This window comes from Cebus imitator, unplaced genomic scaffold (genome assembly GCF_001604975.1).
Source record: "Cebus imitator isolate Cc_AM_T3 unplaced genomic scaffold, Cebus_imitator-1.0 Scaffold389, whole genome shotgun sequence".
Taxonomy (NCBI): domain Eukaryota; kingdom Metazoa; phylum Chordata; class Mammalia; order Primates; family Cebidae; genus Cebus; species Cebus imitator.
The window spans coordinates 1,514,287-1,537,151 of NW_016107704.1; the positions used below are offsets into that span (position 1 = coordinate 1,514,287).

Genomic DNA, 22,865 nt, shown 5'->3' on the forward strand with positions numbered 1-22,865 from the left:
CGCAACATTTGCAAATTCTGTGCTTGGCATTTCCTCAGCTGAAAGTATGGAAAATTGTTTATTTTACCGAGAGCACTGCAACCTTGTGAATTTCTGCCATCGCTCTTCCTCTGCTCCTGACGATGACAGTATGCTTAAATTGCCCTGTAGTCTAATAACATTTTGCCATGTCACTATATTGCAGCCTTTATGGGAACTCTCAGAATACAGTGTTCCCTCAATTACGGGCCGATGCGTTTATTCACAAAAGGTTTGGAGTAACAAAAATGTAGTGTCACAGCCTTCTCCTCTTTCTGATATATTAGTAAAGAAACTCAAAGGGAAGGAAAGGAATCTGCAAGCAGCGCGTTTTCCGGCGGGCGCTGCAGCACCTGAGCACAGGTGAGTGACGGAGCCTGTGTGTCTGCGCCTTTGTCATTAAAGTCTTCAACTAAGCAAAGTTCACGAAGAAAAGAAAGTGGCTGAATGCCTCTGAGACTTACAAACGCGGACACCAGTATGAAGGAGGGAGACCATGTATCCAAATTTCACAGCTAATCAGTAAACCCCTCCTCAACTTGTTCCTTTCCCGCTGTCATGCTTTGTGATTTAAATTTGTCCAGGAAAACGTCCCGTGCAGCAAGCACTTGGAGAAAAGAAGGACGAAAGGTAAACAGGAGGTTGATTCTGGGAAAGGGTGAATGAAAATTCCAAAGTTTGCCTCCCGATTTAACAAGGACTCCCGGGACAAATATTTGGTGTTTCCTACCCCGTCTCCTGCGCCCGCAAGGGGGCTTATAGGCAAGTTAAATGTATATTTTCTTGGAACTGAAAAAAATCGCTTTAATAACTTCAAAATGCAGATAAGGAAACTTAAATGACAAGGAGAAACATTTTTGCATGTAAAGGAAGGAACAATAAACACTTGGGGAGAAACGTGTCTTTCCTGAATGTGCGGACAGCCCCCAGAGTCTTCCTGCCTGGTCAAGGCGCTACGTCACAAACTCCAGACTCGCAGCAAAGTAAGCGGAGTGGAATCTGCGCGGCCGGAGAAGCGTCAAGCCAGGAGGCTGCGGACAGCCTGGCTCAATCATTCTAGTTTTTTCTTTGCCGAAAAAAAAAATCAAAAACAAAGGCAGCGCTCCTAAGGTAAGAGTCACCACAATCATTTTCTTCTTCCACGAATGTAGGGATTCTGACCCAGTGAGTGCCAAGGCTGATGCCCGTTACACGCGACACTCAGGATCCATGTGGGAGTCGCGGAGACGTCTGTGGACTTTACTCGGGGAGGGGAGCCCCAGCATGTCCTTCGCATCCCAACTGCTCAGTTTGTGCAAATACAAAAGTGTTATTTTCCACTGTGGGGAGTTTGGATGGGAATCGGGGAAAGAATTGACTAGTGAGGAATCTGGAGCGCGCTTCAACATAAAAATACATGTGAAACTGGATAGAGAGAAGAAAACGTGTAGGGCGAGAAACGGCCCCAGGACTCAGCGCACAGCGGGAGCCCAGGGCCCTCGGCCAGCGCAGTTGCTACATCATAGCGCACGTCCCGCGCTTGGGTGACCGCTTTGCCCTTCGTGAAAGATGGGCTTTGGCGCGTGTGCTCCACTCCGGGGAAAGTAACCTCGTCCTGGGAGTCAGGACAGCCCGTGCCACCGTGGGACAGCAGACCCACCGCCTCTCCTCCGACCCAGCGCGCCGTGGTGACCCCACCCCGCGTGCCTGCCCGAACACCGACACCTGCGCATCTGTGCGCCCTTGTGCTCCAACTTCCCCAAACTTTTGGCGGCTCCTAGTTCTGAGCGCCCATTGGGCGGCTCATTTTCCCTCAGTGGCAACTGCTTGGATTCGTGACTACCGAGTGGGAGTGTCCAAGAAAGCCGCAGATGGCAAGGCAACCTCTGGGTTTGGGGGCAATGGTCTTGCTCATTTTGGCCACAGTTTGCCCTTTCCGTTCTTTAACCCCAACCAATGCAAATTGGGCTTGTGCAGACGAAGTTCGTTTTAAAGTGACTATCCGAGAGAGTGTCCTGGGGAGGAACCGTATTTCAAACCCTAGTTTATGGGAAACACTGAGTGTTCATTTAAACTCCGACCAAAGGTCCTAGTTGGAACTGTCCCTCGGGAGCTCGGACTGAGCACAGCAGGGTTGGAGCTGCTGGCCGGCCACCAGGAGTATTCCCTGGCTGGGGCAACCGGCAGGCCGAAGTGGCTCGCCCAGCAGCGCACAGCTGGAGCCGCTGCGGGACTCAGGATTTAGAATCCCGAACACCTGACCTAGATGTGACAGGGCCAGGAGGAGACGCAGCAGTTGCTCTGCCCGTCCGCTCGGGTCCGGGATGCCAGCGGCGTGCCGAGGGCCACGCGGGTGCCGGAGCCTGGCACAGGGGCCGAGTCCCGCGGGGCGCGCTACGTGGGCGCGGGAGGCGGCGGCGTGGGGAGCGCCTGCTCCGCCAGTGGGCGTCTTCTGCAGCCGCCGCCGCCACCGCCTCCACGGGCAGCGGCACTGCGGCGCTTTTCTCCGTTGCTTTCCAGCCGCTGCCGAGGCTCAGCCGCCGGAGCGCTCACAGACCACGCCACGCCTCGCTTGCAGGGAGGGTCTCCGCCGCCCCTCGCTCCCGCTCGGGAGGGCGCCGATTGTGCGCGCCTGCTGGTAGCCGGGAGCCGTTGCCGGGCCTGGCCCCCGGCCCCGGCTCCTTCCGCAGCCCAAGCCGAGCACAATGTGAAGACTGGACTGGGAGAAACCAGAAGACCGGAGAGAAGGACCAGGCTGCGAGTCGGGCGGCCAGCGGCGGTGGGCAGGTCCAGCGGGGGCGGAGCCCACCGAGCCCCGGCCCGCTGCGCCCCTCCCGCCCGCCCGCCAGCCAGCGGCCTGCCCTCTCCGCTGCCCGGGGAGGAACCATGGCCAGTCTCGAGGAGCCTCTCGCTCCCCGCCCCCAGGGTCCCCCGCCAACGGCCGGGGACCAGCCGGGCTGCGGCCGGGGCAAACTCCGCCCGGAACCCAGGCGCAGCGCGGCCGGCGGGGGGAGCGCGGCGGGCCCGGGCCCGGCCCCCGCGTGGCCTGGCCGCGGCCGGGCAGAGCGCGTCGCGCCCCCGCGCCCGCCCCACTCCTCCGCAGCCCGCGCCAGCCCCGCGGGGGGTCCCGGCACCCTCTCTGCGCGCGGCGGCGGCTGCGGCTGGGTCGCGGCCCGCGCTCCCTGGGCGCTCGCCTTCTCCTCCCGGGTCCCCTCCTCCTCTCCATCTTCCTTTTACTTCTGGCCGCCGCCCCCCCCGCCGCCCCCCTCTTTTCTCCCCTCCTCAGCTGCCTTTCACCTCCCCGTGCGTCTCCCAGGAAGGGAGGGCGCAGCGGCGGCGGCGGCGGCGGGAGGAGGCGGCGATGCTGGCGGAGGAGGAGGAGGAGGACAAGAGGCAGCTCCCTTGAGCGTCCCCAGCAGCAGTAGTCACCGCGGCGGCGGTGGCAGCGGCGGCGGGCGGCGGCGGCTCTTCCTCTCGCCTGCGCTCCAGGGCTTGCTGCTCCCAGCCCGCGCCGGGCCCCGGCCGCCGCCGCCGCCGCCCCGGCTCCCCCTCGGCTCTGCCGCCAGCCGCGCGGGCTCTCCAGGTTTCCCCGGCGCTGGCCCAGGCGGCGGCGGCCAAACTCCGCGGCGTCCCCTGGGCGCCGGCTTCGCCCTTGCCGCCGCGGCCGCGCTGCTTTTCGGCTCCGACATGGAAGATGGACCTTCTAATAATGCGAGCTGCTTCCGAAGGCTGACCGAGTGCTTCCTCAGCCCCAGTAAGTGGCCTGCTCCTAGTTCCCCGGAGGTGGGGCGTCTCCTCGTCCCTGGGGGCGGGCTGGGGGCTTGAGCGGCTGGGTTGGGAGCGGGTGGCGAGCGGGGTGCTGGTGTCCCGGCATGGAGCCACCAGCGGGATTTTCTGGAGGGGCAGGAGCCAGTGCCCCTGGTGGAGCGCGGGAGCCTTGGCCGCGCGGGGACACCGGGATTTCCCAGGCTCCGCGTGCGCGCGGGGGAAGGGAGGCCCAGGAGGGCGGCGGGAGCTGGGCGTTTCGAGCGGGACCTGCCGCCTGCTTCCCTGCCTCTCGTGCCGTTTCTAGCCACGCTCCTCCGGCGCGTATTTATACTCTCAACTTTGTGACCACTTAGCCAGGTTCCTCCCTCTTGAGCCTGTGGCCATTTGGCTGGAGCAGACGCGCTTCCTTCCACTTGGGGGTCCAGCCCACCCGGTCCCTTTAGCTGGGGTGAGGGAGGCCGGGGCCTCGGAACCCTGCGCTTCCAACCGTGAAGGCACCGCCGTTCTCCGGGACTCGGAGTGGGCGCGCCCGGCCTCCCACCCGGCGCAGTGACCGTCGTCAGCCATAGCATGGAGTGGCGGGGTGGAGACCGGTGCATCTCTACCCAGGGGACGCACCCCCACCCCAGGCCGCGTCCTGTTGGTCCTGGGGCGTCTCTGGGGTCCGGGCTGGTAGAGAAAATGGAAAGACAATGGGGCGCTAGGGTGGAAGAGAAAGGCGCCGCCGCCTCCGACCCGCGGGATGCGCCCCCGGGCCCACTGTGGCGTGGCCGCCACTCCTCGCCACCCGCGGGCGCGGGGCTGAGAGCGTGCTGGGGCAGAGGTGGCAGAAGGCCTGTCACGCGGGTGGGGGACAAAATTGAGCAGAAAAGTCGAGGCAGGGGTTCGCTAGAAAGAACCAGGCTGGCGGGAGACAGTGAGGAAAGAGGAGGCGCCCGGTGCGCAGAGGAGGGGGGCGTCTCGGGTGGAGGGCGAGCATGGTGAGGACGGGAAGACCGCGGCGGGGCCGGGTGGGAGCTCCTCCTGGTCCGGGAGGTCGCGCCCATGGGTCCCCCGGGCGACTCTGGCGCCAGCCGAGCCGGGCGCGGCTCCTAGCGGCCCAGAGCTCGGCTCCGGAGCCACCGTCCACCGCGTGCGCACCCGAGCCTTTGTCTGCGCCTCGCTGAGGAGCCGCGTTTCCGCGGCGCCTTCTCAGGGCAGAAGCTCTTCCAGGATTGCTGTTTCGGTTTCCCGCTCCCAGCTGCTGCTCAATCCCAGGCCTGGGCCGACCCGCGTCTCCAGGGCACCCGAGGTTGAGCCCCTCCCCGCGGCCGGAGCTGATCCGGGCTCACTGCCTGCCCAGGCATCTTTGGGATGCAGCCCCCGTGCTGGCAAGCACCGGGATCGGCCGCTCCTTGTAACCCCGCTTCCCTAGCAGGGGCCAGTCCACGGCAAATGCCGCGTGGTCAGTAGCCTCTCGCCACTTAATTGGCTGAGAGGGTGCTGGCCCGGTGCTCCCAGCTGACCCCCAAGTCCTCCCCGAGGTGTCTGCCCCCCACCTCATTTCAGTCTAGAACCCAGCTGCAGTCTAGGTGGGAAAGGGGTCTGGGGATGGGTGTCTGTGGACAGAGCATGTGGCCTTCTCTGTTGGCCAGAGATGTGGTCAGTAGAAGCACTTTCCTTACTGAAGTGGACCCACATGGCGACACATTGAAGATGGTACAGAGAATATGGGGCCCCACCAGCTCTCCCGGGGTGTTGGGGTCAGCCTGTAGGCCTGGTGTAGGACTGGGGTTCTTCCCGGTCCCCTAAGTGGTGAACTTGTGAATTCTTTTTTGAAAAAATAAACATCTTAACTTTTCTCAGTTGGCTGTCGACTTGGGGTGGAGGGTTGAAGTCTGCTGTACCTTGCAGTGACAAGCTATCCTGGCAGGGTGGTGGTGTGACTGAGACACAGGACTGTAGTCTTCTGGGAAAAGCCCGTCGTCCTGAGATGCTGGAGCTTCTGTTGGAGCTGCTGGCGCCTGTGTTCAGGGCCATGCTGGATGCTGTGGAGGGGAACAGAGATTTGGGGCTCTGGGTAGAGGGCTTAGTCTTCCCAGGGGATTCTTAGCAGGTTGTCCCTTTAGAAACACAAAATCCCCGGAGAGGAGAATAGTCAGTAGAAGGGTCTACTCTGCAGAAAGGCCCAGCAAAGAGAAGTGGGAGCATCAGAGAAACCACACTTGTCAGGGGACACTCAAGAGCCGTCCCCTCACCTCTCACCCCACACCCTGCCCTGCCCAGAGCAGTAGCTTTGGGCTTGAACAGGAGCAAAAGGTTAGGACAGTCTCATTTGGGACTTGACTAAGGCAGTAAATGAGAAGATACTTTTAAACAAAATCTATTATCAGACCCACTTCACTCCAGCTTGGGCAAGGGAGAGACTGATTCTTAAAGCAGAGTAGCCAGTTTCTGCTCTGACCTGCTTGTCTCCACCCTGGGTCTTTGTTTCTGTCTATTGCGGCCTGACAAGCTACTGGTCTGAATTGCTAAAATACTGAAGCTGGACAGTGTTTTGTGATATTTGCCATTTAAAATATCAGCCTTCTGAAAAATAATTTCTAGATTCTGTAAAAATGTAAAAATGCCCAAACACAGACAGCTGTGTCTAATTGTTGAGTGTTGTTATTCTTTTTTTCTTTCAGTTTGATCTCCTCTTGGTCTGATACGCAGATTGACATGTAAGGGCTGCTGTGTCCAGTTATGGTTTGGTGAATGCTGGTTTTATTTTTGTTACTATCAAAAGCAAATCACGCATAGAAGGTATGATATGCCAGCTTTGCTCCTGTCCATTGTAGCTCTGCGTTTTGGCTCTTCACACTGACTGGCTGGTTTGCTCACTCATGCACCAAACAACACTTAGTAAGAGCTGCTGCCAGGAGCCAGGCCCCAGAGACAGAAAGAAGGAAGCCAGGAAGCTGCTGTGGGAGGTGTTCGCCAACCAGTGAGAGACACGGAGCCCCCTAGAAGCAGGTTTGACGTTAATGCCAGGGGTCAGTGGCCACCATGCCCAGTGCCTTTACTCTGCCCTTATCAGGCCGTTCCTGGCTTCACCTCATGTCCTGCCATGTGCCACTAGTTGCTGACCTCTGGGCTCTTCCTCAGGCACCCAGCTTCACACTTCATTGTGGCAAAAGTTGCCACTGGAGTAGGAAACAGTTCTGTGGCTGGAGAGCCTGGAGCTCGCTCGTGCAGTGCAGAGCCGAGAAGTCGTGCTGGATAGACCAGTGTGAGTGGCATTTGGTTTTCTGGAGAAGACAACTCAGGTTGTCTGCGCTGCTGGTCAGTGCGGCTGCTCTGATGTCACGAGGCTGCAGAGATCAGGGGCTCTGAGGCATGCCCGCCGATGGAAAGGAGGACAGTCAGGAGCCACAAATCCGCCCCCAGCTCTCTCTGATGTCTGTGTTTTCCCGGTTAGCTACTCATTTGACACAGAAAGATAGAGACAAAGGAAAAGCCCGTTTGGTCAAGGAGGATACCATGAAAGTGAGGAAAATAAGATGGGAAAAAAATTATGAATGCCGACTCCAGATATCTTCAGACTATAATTGATTGTGTATTTCCCAAATATTCAAAACAGGAGATGTGTATATTCCCAGGAATTGTGGAGTTTAAATGCGCTCCACAATCCTCAGTGACCACTCTTAGTGTTTCTTGAGACATAAGATACTGTTTGGCCGACGCTTGAACAAACTGAGATAAATATGATCTCTTTTAAGAGCAAATTCATTTAACACATACAAACTACACTAGACTTTGCCTTTAGCTTCTCTTTGTGGGCTCAGGGAGAGAAAGGTTGCAGAAAAATGCCAGACCAACACTCAGCAGTAGAAATGGGTCTACATCAGCCAACGGCCAAGGCCAACTCGTAGATACCTGTTGAGTACCTCCTGAGTATAAATTGTTTGCGGGAGATTAAAATAGTGATAACAGGTCCCTCAAAGGTCTTGGAATATAGCTATGGATAGCCAGCAAAGCAAGGCTGTGGCTTCTTCCTGCAGAGCCCGGGTGCTGACTTGAGTGTCTCAGTCCTCAGCCCTCCGTGGAAGGGTGACCTATTTTTTTGCTTGGGAAATCAGAAAGAACTTAAGGCCAAAGAGCAGAACTGTTGAAACTGATGGGATTCTTTAGGTTATTAATATTTACTTTCATGAAATTCCACTTTTAATTTTGAGAAGCCTGCATGGACAAATATAATTCCTAAAAAAGCAAACGCAGCAGAAACACTGGAAGTTGGTGTGGTCTGCTATCTTAACCAGTATATTAGTCTTAGATAATTTCTGCACTTAAAACTTTTTTCACTCCATTAGGAAAAAAAATTCAGTGCAGTAGTCAAGCAAATATGAGGATTTTGTTTACTATAAAGCAGGTTAAACATAGTGGGGTGCACATTTCACCAACGAACACATTGTTAATTTTTGTTTGTTTCAAAACAGCTGATGCAATCTGAGAGAAAAAATAATTTTCATGTAAAACGAATATTTTCCCTTAAAAGGAAAACTCTTAGTTGTAATTCAAAACATTTTAATTTCCTTTTAAAATGTAAATTAGGCTCCTCCAGCTGATCTTTTTTCTAAGTCTGTCTAAAGGAGAACTCCACAGGGACAGAAGAGCTGCTAATCTTGCGAGGAGAGCAGAAGGTATCTAGTACTCTTGTTTTCTTTGTGGCACTCACTGCTTTCTGAAATTATCTTGCTCCCTTCTTTGCTTATCTGTTTATTGCCTGCCCTCCCTCTTTGGAAGGTCCATGAGAGCCTGAGGGCTGGTGTCTCTTTTGGTTGTTTCCCTGAGACTGTTAACAGTGGCTGACACACATAGGGAGGGTACTCAAATGCCTGTGTTGGAAATTCAAAGATGAAAGCCAAAGCACATCTAAACAGAACAAAACGTGGTGCCTGTCTTCAAGAAACCGAGAAATCGATAAGCACTCTTTGAAAGTTCCTTTGTATGGGACTCAGGATTCCAAGGTGCATGAGACAAAATCAGTTATTTCGAGGAGCACCCAGCTCACAGGAGAGGTGGATGAGTTCACAGACACGCTCACAGATGGGCTGCGGAGCACTCTGCAGCCAGTGAGAACCAGACACCCTCTGACTGGGAGATCCTGGAATGGTTTCACAAGGCAGGAAGAAGCAGTGCCTTAGCCTTGCGAGAAGCCTGGGAAGGGAACTTCTAAGGTGGCAGGGTGGAAAGCAGCCTGGGACAGGGGCTGAGCTGGGGACCCGGGTGGTAAGACAGGAGAGGGGATTCTTTAGGCTAAGCTAAGGATCCTTTACAGTGAATCCTCAGAGGACTCTATAGAAACAGCCATGGAAGGCAGGCAGGAGGAATGTTGTCTATGCTAGAGCTGGGTTTCTGTGTGACTGGAGGGAGAGGGCTGGTCTCGTTGGCAGAGTCCTCAGAGATGAGAAGAGGTGGGAGCCAGACCAGAGATGGGGCCAGGGACATGAACCAGAGACGGGCCATGTGCATGATTGGTGGGGAGTGATACAAGCAGGGGGCAGCAGGTGATAGTCACACGGCTGGTGGCTGGTTGGATCAGGCAGGAGATATCTGACTCCTTAGTTTCTGGATTGGAAAGGTCGGGGGGTGTGTGTGTGTGATGGGGGTGGGATGGGAGTAGTTCCATGCCCAGAGAAAAGCGACATCAGAATGGGAAGTATGACAATTGAGCGCCTACTATGTGTTAAACAGCCTGCTTGGTATGGGGATCGTCTCTGCTTGTGTGGTGCCGCACTCTGGTGGTGTAGACAAGAACCAGGCGGGCAAGCAAACAAAACATCACAAAACAAAGCTGCACGGTGGTTGCACACTGGGAGTGGCCCGTGTAGTGTGTGACTCCCTGCCTTGGTCTGTGCAGGTCTCTCTGAATGGGAGCCGTACAAATGGCCTCTGAATGACAAGGTGTCGTCAGCCATGCAGTTATGGGGGGAAGAGCACCCCAGGCAGAGGGGACTCATGAGGCAGAGGAGTGGGGTGAGGTCCGTGCTGCTGGGGCTGAGCCCACCAGACAGTGGCACGGAATGAAGTGCCAGAGGCAGATGAGCGTATGAGGGCTTTATCAGTCAGGAAAATCTGTGGTTGACTCTGAGTGAAAGCAGAGGCTTTTGGGAGGTTTTCAGCAGGTGGGTGATCCATGGTTTATGATCTCAAGCTCATTCTGGCTGCTGTTTGGTGAATGAATCAAGAGGGTTGTTGTAGGTACAGGGAGTCATGGAGGCTGCTGTCATAGCCAAGACAAAAAGCAATGGTGACTTGGATCATGGTGATGATACTAGAAGCAAAATGCTGCGGCGGTTCAGGAGGTGTTCGGAGGTTACGTGTGAGACTGGCAGGTGGGTTGGATGTGGGGAGCTGAGGGAGAGAGAGGAATCAAGAATCCATGCCTGGGTTTTTGGCTGGAAAGATTGGGTAAATGGTGGGCTGTTCACTGGGATTGGGACGGGAAGCCTGGAGGAGGAGCACGTGGGGTGGGCGCGGAATAAGGCGTGGCATTTGGCGGTGTCAGTCTGAGATGCGGATGCTTGGAAGGCAGTCGGATAAACAAAGCCTGGGAGGATTTCTCCAAAGGATCGATCAAGACCACAGCATAGTAACTGCAGGCACAGCATCTAATATCGTGGGATTGCGTGTCCCCAGGGATAGTATATAGATGCCTCAATGACATTTGGTTCTGAGGGAAGTACAGACGGAGTTCGTTAATGAACCATTGCTGGGTGCAGTGTAAGTGCCTGGCTGAAGTTTGACACCTGAACGGATGGCCCTCTGGAACTCTGTGCTATGAACTGGATTAGAAAGCGAAATTTGGACTCTGCAACGCCAAGGTAGTAGTTGACGCCACAGCCGTGAATGGAGACCAGAAGTGAATAGTGGGAGTGAGCAGAGGGTGTAGGATAGGACAGACGAAGACAGAGCCATGGGGCACCCTGGCGAGGAGTGAGCCAGAGAGATCCTGAGATGGAAGGTAGCACGCCCCGGAGTTCAGAAGGGGAGCCTCAAGAGGGAAGGAGCCAGATGACCCAGAAAGCAGGTGAGTTCTAGCAGCCAGGAGGTCGGCATGGCCTTGGTCGGGAGATGGGAGTGGAGTAGCAGAGATAATGCCCGATGCCAGTGTGGGGAGGATGGCAGACGGGGCTGTTTGAATCTCAGCTGTGGACAGGTAGACACGGCTTTTCCTGCATGGAGAACTGACTTGGGATGTTGATTTGCTGAAGAAAAGGACCTTGAAGAAACAGGAAGCAGGGTGGAAACAAACCATAAAGAGAACAGGACGAGTCGGACACGCAGAACCTGAGAAGTGTTTGGACGCAAGAAGGAAACCTCTTCCTCAGAGTGGGAAGCTTGGAAGGAACCAGTGTGGGGGCTTGTGGACTGCTGGGGTTTTCGGTAGAGGGGGGTGGAAAATGCACAGTTCTCTCCCCAGCTCCTGACTCCCGTTTCTCCCAATTGGATGGCACTTTGGCCACCTGAGCGTGAGCTGGGGAGGCAGGGGCAGGGTGGGGAGAGCGGGAGGCCAGCTGCCAGGTGATGGCCCAGCCCTGCTGAGACTGGAACTGGAGGCTGGAAGCTGGACAGTGAGGAGGATGACAGGAGTGACTGGGAACTTTTTAGGAGAGTGATGCCATTATTTGAATAGTTGAGGAAGACAGGCATTAGTGGTGTGTGGAGGGGGTTGGAGTAGGAGCTGGCAGGGTAAATGTTCATACACGCTGCATTTAAAACATACACCAAACACAAAGGTATGCACAATTCAGATGTGCATCTTGATGCAAGTTGACCGGCAGAGCCCAGTCGGAGTGATACCTTGAGGGTGGAAGCGTATTTGGTATGTGGAGCTGAGCGAGGGCAAGGTTCTGGAGAGGAGAGAGCGCCTGGATGAGGCGCCAGGCTCCAGATGCACAGCCAGAAGTCAGTGCCCGTGCAGTAGGACGATCTCATGGCTGGGGGGCTTCGCGCTAAGGAGAAGGGGTGGAGAAAGCCCGCATGGTACCTCAGGACTTTCTTACACACTGAGTCCAGCTTTGCACTGGGGAAGGTGTCGGGAGGGCCAGAGGGCGCGGCGTGGGGAGACCATGACAGGCAGATATTTATGGTATGTTTCCTGCTCATTGCTTCCCATTGGCATCACTGGCATTAGAAACCCAAGACAGAGCTGTGCCTTGCTTTCCAGGGGTTGCCAGCTCATGAGGGAACCAGACCTGATGAGGGGCGTTCTGGGGGGCCGCTGGTAGAGGCGCGTGTTGGGGAAAGCTGTGCCTGCGTGGAGCCCAAGTTCCTTCTGTGCTCTTGCAGAGCTCTCAGGCCCTCAGCTGTCTGGCCTTTCCATTCCACCGTTTCTCCACTTCCCGGAGTGTGATTTAGTGTGTGGCTAGTGCTTCCGTGTCACTGTGATCCCCTGATGAGGAGTCTTTCCTCTTGGTTGTGGCAGGTACCCCGGAACCCCTTTTCCCTGCATCTTCCCAGGCTTGGTCGTGGTCTGCTCATCCGTTCTTCCGTCGTTCCTGGTGCTCACAATTGTCTGCTTTCATGCTTGTCTCCCATTAGCCAGTGTGTTCTTTGAGGAGAGAAGTGTGTTTTATTCGTTTTCCTAACCTCAGTGCCTAGCACATTGCCAAACAAAGTAAGTTGAATGAATCGATAATTAGTGAAGGTGCTTAAGTGAGGGAATAGGATTGAAACGGTCCTTTAAAAATACTAATTTTCCTAAAGGGAAATAAGTAATTAAATAAATAATGTGATTGTAAAATGTTGCTGGCATGACTTGAAACTTCATTTTTGCTTCATTTATGGTATTTTCAGGGAATCCAAATACAGTACTTGGCATCAGTGGCCAGTCTTCTGAGCTACTGTGAACAGAGCGTGTTCATATGCCCGAGCGGCTGGACCGTGGCTTGGTGTGGAGCAGCCACCACAGGTGACGTAAAGGAAGGATATAGTGTTTAGAGCATTCTAGATGCCTCAGTTTCATTTCCTGGGGCAGTGATAAAAAGCTTTTTACTTTGATGAAAACATTTTCTACGTAGCAAAGAGAAAGTGTTGCTTATGAAGGGCTGATGTGTTTGAATATGATGAATTATTTATCAAAATACAAGAGTATTTGGCCTTTTAAAAGTTGGTAAGTTCTGTGTAAGAAGCAGTTTTGCATAAAGAGCAGTTCACTCTATTGGAAAAAAACAGACCAGCAGGTAACTGCGGAGTTGTAGTCCAGGGAGGGGTGGAGGCTGGTGCAGAATGAGAAAAAGCAGCATGATTGTATAGAATTCAAGTTGTAGGTATTTGTGTAGGATGTAATTTGTGTTTCGGTGTTATGGTTTTAGCAGCTTCTGAAATAAACATCTAAAATGATATCCAAAAGGGCTTGAAGGCTTGGAGAGGTGGCTCTTGCCTGTAATCCTAGCACTTTGTAGGCTGAGGTGGGAGCCTTGCTTCAGCCCAGGAGTTGTAGATCAGCCTGGGCAACATAGTGAGACCTTGTTTCTAAAATGAAAATCCAAAATAGCCTGGGAGGTTGAGGCTGCAGTGAGCCATGATCATGCCACTGCACTCTAGCCTGAGCAACCCAGGGAGACCCCACCTCAAAAGACAAAATGAAACAACAACAAAAAAGAGCTTGGTTCCTATGGCTTCGTGGATGTGATAATTCTATATGATATTGGGGTCTCAGGGTTACATACATTTCAAATTTTCTTGGTGTCCCAGGATCAGAGGTTGTCCAACCAGTTATCATGACTTTCTAGGACTATACTCTGCTTCTCATGATTACATATATCATCTAATTTTTAAAGGCAGATTAAAGACCTACTTAAAAAACCTCAGGAATTAAGACCAGCGGAACTGGCATGTGGATAGGTAGACAAAATAATGCAACAGAACAGAAAAGTGTTAAAACAAACCCAGACAAGTCATGGAATCTAAGGGGTTATAAAAGTGTCATTTCATATCGGAAAAGCAAAGATAGACTACTGAATAAATGATTTGGGGACACTTAGAAAAAAAGAAAAATAGATCATTCCATGGAGTGTACTTCCAGGATAAATTCTAAATGGAATATATATATATGTGTGTGTGTGTGTGTGTGTGTGTGTGTGTGTGTGTGTATTTAATACATATTTAAGTATATATATTTAAATGTAAAAAGAGGAAACTATAAAAAGAAAAGAAAATGAGGAAATCCTTTTCTAGCCTTGGAGTGGGAGACCCTTTCAATAGGACTCAAAATCCAGAAGTAAAGAAAAGATTGGTACGTTAATCCACATTAAAATAACAAAATGAAATGCCTTTGTATTGCCCCAGATCCTGTAAGCCAGGTCTTGGCATGTTCCTGTCGAGGCCTGGTGTCTTTCCTGCCTCTCCATGTCCCGTAGCATGCCAGAAGCTCCAACACCATGTTAAGAACTCCCTGTAGTTCTTGAATTTTGGTGTTAGAGAAAGCACTTAACACTCCTATCACAGCAGAGTGCTAATCTTCTTAATATATAAAGAGTCCCTAGAAATGATTAAGAAGAGAGGTCTTAGAAATGACTAAGAAGAATAACCTAATAAAAAATAATCGAAGGATATAAACAAGACAAATCACAGTAAAAGGGAAGTAAATGGCTCTTTAAAAACATGAAGAGTTGCTCAGCCTTATAAGAGGAGTGCAATTGAAAATAACACAGTGGCAGCCTTTTTACCTGTGAAATCTGCAGATATTCATAAACTTCATAACACACTGTTGGCAAGTCCGTGAGGAGGCAGGTGCTTCTGTACTTTCCTGGTGGACGCATCAAGTGGTGTAGCTACTGAGGAAGGCAATTTGGCAGTATCCGTCAATATTAAAAATGCAGGTACCCATTGAGTCAATAATTCTTCTGGATATTTATCACTCAGACATACACACAGGTAAATACGACTTAAGAAGATATGAATGTGGTGCAGTGTTGTTTGAAACAGAACATCGGAAACCACCTAATGGTCTATCTACCAGTAGGGCCCTGGTGAAGTAACATTTGCAACAGTGAAAACGAATGTCTGTTAGATCTTCCAGATACACTGTCATGTGAAAAAAGCAAGGTGTAAATAACACACATGCACATACATGCACACACACACACACATGCTCAGATACATACATTTTTTGTGTTAGAAAGGACAATAAAAACATATACTTCCATTTGTAATTGCATAAAGAAACTGGAAAGAAACACAAGAAACTGTTGATGTTAACACTTGCTGGGAGTGAAGGGAGGTGAGGGGAGGAGGGTTCCCGGAGGAGGGAAAAACAGGATTGTGGGGAGACGTTTCAGTGTTACCCCATTTGATATGTTTTGATTTTTGAACTTACTTCCCATTCAGTAATTAAATTTCAGAAATAGCAAGAAGGTACTGCAGTGGCATTGAATTAATGGTGAATTGCCTGACTTTGTTGTTGATGTGTTCATTTAGGGGGTCATGTTTTTATGGTCTTCCTCCTGGGATCATGGTTTCGTTTGTCAGCCCCCAGAGTGTGATTGATCTCTGTCTTCCTCTGGCCTCCTGCTTACTTCTCCTACATGAGATCGCAAAATGTCAAACGATGAATATTAAAAGAAATCGCAAGCATCAGTACTCCTTGTGGGTATCTTATCAACTCCTTTCTGACGTCATGGGCAGATTTGAACATGGAAAACAATACTTCTATTTTAATATAATTTTTGACTGATGCAGTTGATAGTTTCATACTTATGATGTGAACTATTGTTTAAACCACTGGAGAGCTGCCCAGCCAGCCTCAGCTGGTAGAAATCACTACTTTTTAGCAAGAAACCGGATACCTTGTTGTAAAAACATGAGCTTTAGATACTAGCGCTTCCCCAGTGAGTGCAAATGTAGCCTCAAGTGATGTTGCCATTTAATGACCCCACTGAAGGGGGCCCAGCAGTTTCTTAGAGTTATTCTATCGTGACAGTGGTTTGATGGTTTCACCAGACAGCAGGGGCAGTGGACACTCCCGCACCTGTTCCTCAGCAGGCTGGTAGGGCAGAGTGGGAGCCGCTCTGTACCAGGCCTAGGGGTCTAGGCTGATCAGTACTCTGCCCTGGGAGAACTTTCTGCCAAGGTCAAGAGGGACAAAGCCCTCCCTCTGTCGAGGCCTTCATGGGCCTTCACTTGAATTATTTAGATCGCCCTGTTTGCCCTCCGCCCTGGTTTTCTTTGGGATTTGAGCTCATACCATTGCTGGGAGTGTCTCAGCGGGTCTCTTTGCTGTCCCCTCACTGATCTTTTCCTTTGGTTTAGATACCACCCTGCTTATTTTCCTGTGTTCTGCTTCTAATGTTGACAGCTTTCTTTGTCTTATTACTTAATATTATTTCCTTCTAGTCCACTCCTTGGTTTTATTTTAGCAGCTACTTCCTTCCAAGTTACTGGATTTTATGAGAACCCTTTCCTGACCTTTAAACCTCAGTCTTCCACTCCCCTTGCAAGCTTCTCCTTGGAGCTGCAAGCTCCTTGTGAGGTCTCTGCAGGTAACCCCTGGGGACACCCAAGTCTCTGAAAGGCACAGGCCTGTCAGCGTGCACTCACCTAGTTCTCTTTCTGCGAGACACGCCTTTCTCACTGTAGACTGTTCTGGGGAAAACCCTGGTGACTATTGCTCTCTGTTTCTTGGAGTGGCTCCTGGGATGGGGACGAGGATGGGGTTGGGTGGGGAGAAGGTGGCTGCACGTTCTTTCCCTCTGTGGAGCGCTTGAATCCTTCAGAGGCTTTGCAAGCCACCCGGAATGCCTTTGTGTTAAAGGTTATTCTTTGTGAATTGTATTACTGCCCTAGTTTAATTTCATTTCTCATGCTGTCTGACTGTGCGTGCAGAGTTTTGGCACCTTCTGTGTTGTGTAACTGTTCTGTTCCTTTTGTGAGGGCCATCATTAGGAGATCTATCCATTTTTTTCTCTGTGTGTTTTTTGAAATGTCTTCGTTTTGTCTTGGTTCATTTTTAAATGTATTCCAGCAAAATGCTTGTGATTCAAAATTGTTATGACTTCTTGTATCTGGGTTGTAGTGTGGTGGAAAGCACCTGATGTGGCTGATAGAATAAGGCATTCAGTACCAGGTTTCGGTGTGACCTAAGCGTTTTCTAAATGCCGTTATTATTAGGTGGAGATCAGCTTCAGAGAGGGCATGTGTGTAGCCTTAAAGAGATGTAATTCTCCCTTGCTGTTTTATTCCTTTTTTTAAAAAATCAATATTCTGCTGGCCTTTGTCAGTATTTTTCTTGTGCTTTGTGACTTCTCAGTAAGAAACAGTGGATGGTCTGATGCATTAAGAAATGTGTGTGTGGCCGGGCGCGGTGGCTCACGCTTGTAATCCCAGCACTTTGGGAGGCTGAGGCGGGTGGATCACGAGGTCAAGAGATCGAGACCATCCTGGTCAACATGGTGAAACCCCGTCTCTACTAAAACTACAAAAAATTAGCTGGGCATGGTGGCGCGTGCCTGTAATCCCAGCGACTCAGGAGGCTGAGGCAGGAGAATTGCCTGAACCCAGGAGGCGGAGGTTGCGGTGAGCCGAGATCGCGCCATTGCACTCCAGCCTGGGTAACAAGAGCGAAACTCCGTCTCAAAAAAAAAAAAAAAAAAAAAAAAAAATCTCAAAAAAAAAAAAAAAAAAAAAAAAAAAAGAAATGTGCGTGTGTGCCTGTATTTGTTAAACAAGCACCAAGAAGGCACTATAACCTAGAGTGCTTACAAGCATGGTTTTAGAGTGAGACAAACATGTCTGGCAGTGTTTCTTTTGCTATAGTTGTTAAGATTGTGGTGAAGATTAAATGAGATAATATATAGCAAGTGATTGCAATAGTGCCTTGAGGACAAGTGCCAAGACACACAACCATTGTTTCCTTGGGTTCTGAGACAGTCATTTCCGCAAAGGCAGCCTTGGCAAGTGACGTCCAAGGGGGCGCCGGTCGGGAAAGGAAGAGAAAGGCTGCTGAAAGCATCCATTTGGCTGGGAAAGGTGTTTCTTTGTAGTTACAGGAAGTTCAGCTTCTGGAAACGCCGATATCAGGAAATGGCTGGAGTCCTCAAGCAATTCCACTTTCTTGGCAAGAAATTAAAGGAAAATGTGTTACAAATAAAAGGGAAGAATTTTTGGAAAAAGAAAGAACTAAAAACAAAAAAAAATAGGGATTGTCATTAGAATGCTTCTTCCATTTAGGGGAAGCGATTTTTTGAAAGGCTGTTGTAGTTCCTTTCCCCTTTTATGGGGCTTCTGCACCTCCAAAAGCACTGACCTCTGCCCTCTCCTGCCTCTGAGCGCTTCACCTTCGCTCAGTCCTGTCTAAAAGTGGAACGTTGCTGTTGGGTCTCCGCTGCTGGGGTTGACTGGGAAGGCTCGGCAGCTGGCGGCTCTGGGGGCAGAGTGGCCTCAGGTGAGCCTCGAGCCTGTCCAGGATGCCGTTCTTATCTGCTGTGGACACCGCAGCCTGTATTTGCTTTGTGTGGTTTCCGTCTGTAACTGGTTACCTGTTTTCTCTAGACTTTTGTAGATTGCCGGTCTGTATTCTTAACTCTGTGTGAGGACTTAGTCCTATACATGCATTACATTTTTCTTTCGTAATTTAGTTTACTCTAACTTGAAGAAAAGTGAGAATGTGCCCGTCATAAGGAATGATCTCCTTACGGGTGGATTTTGAGACTGCTGTATCTCAAATGCCTTTACAAAGCCTTCTGCGTCTGGTTTGCCTTTTTCTGAAACAAAGCTATCAATACATTGTATAATTTTAATTTAAAATTGTGCAAATAAGGTGGGGCACAGTGGCTGGCCCCTATAATCTCAGCACTTTGGGAGGCCAAGGCGGGCGGATCACGAGGTCAGGAGTTCGAGACCAGCCTGGCCAACATGATGAAACCACACCTCTACTGAAATACAAAAGTTAGGCGGGTGTGGTGGTGCCTGCCTGTAATTCCAGCTACTCAGCAGGCTGAGGCAGGAGAATCACTTGAACCTGGGAGGTGGAGTTTTCAGTGAGCCGAATTTGCGCCATTGCACTGCAGCCTGGGTGACAGAGCGAGACTCCGTCTCAAAATAAATAAATAAATAAACAAAATTCTGCAGCTAATTTGAGGAATTACACTTTTATATGTTGTGATGTTTCTGGAATTATTTAATACTGTAGGATATGCACGTGTGCTTCTTAAAAATGACTGGTGGGTTTCTGTCTCTCAGTTGGTAATATTTCATAGACATTCAAGGAAATTCCGGATAGGCCTCCCTTATGTAGCTCCTTCTGGTCCCTTAACTATGTATGAAGCAGTGGGGTAGGAGGTGGGTTTTGATACCACTGTTGACGCCTGCTAACCTGTCTTTCTCTGACATCATGAGCTTGAGGTTTGTATCCGTCTCAGATGACTAGCAGCGCCCTGCAGGAATTGCTGAGCGTGTGCTGAATGAAGGGGTCACGAGGAGCAGTATGGGGTGCCTGGAGATGTGCGTTTTGGAGCAAGATTTGGTTTCAAATTGCAGCTTTGTGTAATTTCTCAGCACTCTAATTTTCTTTTCTTCTTTCTTTCTTTCTTTTTTTTTTTGAGACAGAGTATCACTCTACCACCAGGCTGGAGTGCACTGGCATGATCCCGGCTCACTGCAACCTCCACTTCCCAGGTTCGAGTGATTCTCCTGTCTCAGCCTCCCGAGTAGCTGGGATTACAGGCACCTGCCACTGTACTCGACTATTTTTTTTTTCTATTTTTAGCAGAGACGGGGGTTTCACCATCTTGGCTAGGCTGGTCTCAGACTACTGAGCTTGTAATCTGCCCTCCTCGACCTCCCAAAGTGCAGGGATTACAGGTGTGAGCCACTGTGCCTGGCCAAAATCTTGGCTAATTTTTTATCTGTAAAATGGGTGTCCAACAAATGTTGGTTTATTGAATAGCTTATTAAATATGTTTTCCTCCACTAAAGGAATTGCAGAGTTGTTCTACAACTGTGTCAGGAGCAGAAGCCTCTGGCGCCGGGTACCACATCCCCCCAGACTGCTTCTGGTGTCTGCCACAGTGGTGGTGGCCTGTCATACTACTTAGGGATTTTCTTGAATTGCCAAACTTGGACATTTATAATCAGTTTTGATTTCAAGTATGATAGGCTCCACCTAGTTTTTTTTTTTCTAACATTAAAAAGAGATAAGAAAATGCAGAGCTGCTTACAGAAACCCTTCAAATGTTGCTTTTGATTTTTAAAAGGGGCTGTGACTTCACAACAAGATCTATAAATGAACGTCCTTGCGCTCCGGGGTGGGGACGGAGCTGCAGTGAGGCTTTTGCCCTCTCGTTCCTGATGCCGCCATGGAGCTGTTCCCCGGTCTGTGCCAGGCTGGCCCATTTTCCTGGGAAGGCTCAAGCATGCTCCTATTTTGGGCGTTGACCTGCTGCTCGGCTTGCTGGCTTATTTTGCCTCCCTTTCTACTTGTTTCCTACCTTACATAAGGGCATTGTCCTCAAATGGAGGACTATGTACAACTATTTGTAGTCGTGTTTAGCAGTTGTTTTGGTGGATATTAGTAATTGGCTAAAGGAAGTAAACTTTTTTTTTTTTTTTTTTTTTTTGAGACAGAGTCTCACTCTGTTGCCCAGGCTGAAGTGCAGTGGTGCAATCTCGGGTCATGGCAACCTCTGCCTCCTAGGTTCAAGTGATTCTCCTGCCTTGGCCTCCCAAGTACCTGGGATTACAGACGCACACCACCATGCCTGGCTAATTTTTGTATTTTTAGTAGAGATGGGGTTTCACCATATTGGTGAGACTGGTCTTGAACTCCTGACCTTAGGTGATCTGCCTCGCCTCGGCCTCCCAAAGTGCTGGGATGACAGGCATGAGACACTGTGCCCAGCCAGGAAGTAATCTTTAAAGGAGATCTCAGTCAACAACTGTAAGGGTTTTGCCAGATTTAAGCGTGCTTGCCTATCTGTAAATTCACCCTAAGGACCTGCCTCTGATTCCATTGGTTCTCTGAATTGCTCAGTTTCCCTTGAAGAAAGCTGTCTGTGAACTCCAGTTTCCTGTTTGGGTTTTCTCACCAGCAAAACCTGAGATCAGGACAGGTGGTTCATTTGAGAGGTGATTGCAGTAGACAGGAGTGGGGAGTGAAGCAAGGGGTCAGGAACAAGAAGGGAGAGCTGGTAGAAGGCAAGTTATCACTTAGTTCCAGCAGGCCCCTGCGCAGGAGGACAGAAGGCAGCCACGCTATAGCTGCACACTCCCAGACGCTTCTTTTGGAGGTTAAGGGGACTCTCCTGGCCCTGCCAGGGGCACTGGATGAAAGCAGCAAGGCTCAGATGTGCTCCTAAAGTAGGATCCGCAGCTGCAGGGGACTCTGAACTCACTGGGCACAGGCCACCACCACTGTGGCAGAAACCAGAGGCAGGCTGGGGGGATGTGGTACCCAGCACCAGGGGCTTCTGCTCCTAACACAGTTAGGTGACATTTATGTTCTTTATTCCACTTTCCAAGTCTGAGGTGTATGATTTTTTTAAGAAGCACTCGTTAACTTTTTTTGAGTTCCCAGATTTCCTTGAGATCGATGAAAATCCACAGTCATACTTGCTCTGGCCTTGCTCATGATCATCTATGCTTCTGAGCTGTGGGGGCAGAAGTGAGCAGGTGCCAGGGAGATGGTAGGGCCAACGAAGCCTGAGACACGTGCCATCTGGCCTTCCACAGAGGGAGGCTACCCCTGTTCTGACACAGTCATTTTATGCAGGGGTTTTCATAGAATATGCTGTTTTTGGGTGTCTGTGTTTATGAAGGACATGCGGTGTGAAGCTTCAGTGTATGTATATGTTGAGAGTTCCAGTTGGAAGACAGGTGATCAAGAATTGGAATTTCAAGAGATCTCACAGCATTTGGAGCCTTCCTTCACCTTCCCTGGGTGACAGATATGTCTGCAATTCCTGCCTGTTGCCCTTACCCCTGGCCATTGTATATGTGAAGAAAGGTGCTGACAGTTTCTCCCAGGCTGCTTCCTGTGGGCGTACGTACTTCCAAAAGGATGCATGGATGAAGATCCCTTGAAAGAAATCAATTTCCATATTCCCAAGCTTCACAGAGACTCTTAGACATGAATTTTTCTGAGGATGCCTGCTTGACAATGGTCTGTCAGTTGTACTTTTCAGCTCTCTTAAAAAAGGTATATTTTAATTGACTAGTAATGGCATGTGTTTATGAAGTACAGTGTGATATTTTGATGTATGCATACATTGTGGAATCATCAAATCAGGAAATGAACATACCCATCGCCTCACCTACTTATTGTTTTTTTGGATGAGAATATGTAAAACTCTATTTTTCTAACAACTTCTAAAGGTGTAAGATATCACTATTAACCAGGGTAACCATTCTGTGCAATAGCTAGCTAACACTTATTCCTCCGTTCCGACAGAAACCTTGTGTGCTTTGACCAGCATCTGTCTTTCTCCCACCCCTGCCTGTCCCAGCCTCTGGAAACCACCATTCTGTTCTCTACTTCAATGAATTTAAAAAGTTCCGAATATAAGTGAGGTTGTTCAGTATTTGTCTTTCTGTGCCTGGCTTGTTTCACTTACCCGTTTTCATGACTGACTTTCTCCCATTTCGAAAAGAAGAAAGGCATACTCTTTGCTCTTCAGAGTCTTACTATGGCTCATTGCTCCAGCATGTAAGTCTCTGGGGTACTAAATGATGGGATAACCTGAGAAGGCTCTGTTCCTTGGGCAGAGTTCAGGAAGGACAAAGTAAGGAGAGCATCTCTGAATGTGGGAGACTCTTTATTTCACTAAGTCACCAAAGCAAGGTTTAAGGTCTCCATCCATCTACATACTCATCTATCCATCCATCCACCTATCTGTCCATTCATCCACCCACCCATCTACCCACTCCTCCACCTACCCATCTCTCCATCTGTCTACCTACACATCTATCTATCCATCCATCCACTCACCCATCTTTTCATCCATCCACCCACTCATCTATTCATCCATCCACCTACCTGTCTATTCATCTACCCGTCCACCCATCTCTCCATTTATCCATCCACCCATCCATCCGTCCACCTCCCCACCCACCCACTCACATCCACCCACCGACCTATGCAT

At 50.4% G+C, this 22,865-nt stretch overlaps 1 protein-coding gene across 1 annotated transcript in view; it reads left to right on the top strand.

Moving 5' to 3' along the window:
- Positions 1-2,883: 2,883 nt before the first annotated feature.
- PDE10A (phosphodiesterase 10A) overlaps positions 2,884-22,865 on the top strand; it is a 339,461-nt gene continuing 319,479 nt past the window's right edge. Inside the window, 1 exon segment of the mRNA XM_017508318.2 lies at positions 2,884-3,751. Within this exon segment, the coding sequence (XP_017363807.2) occupies positions 2,884-3,751 (868 nt within the window).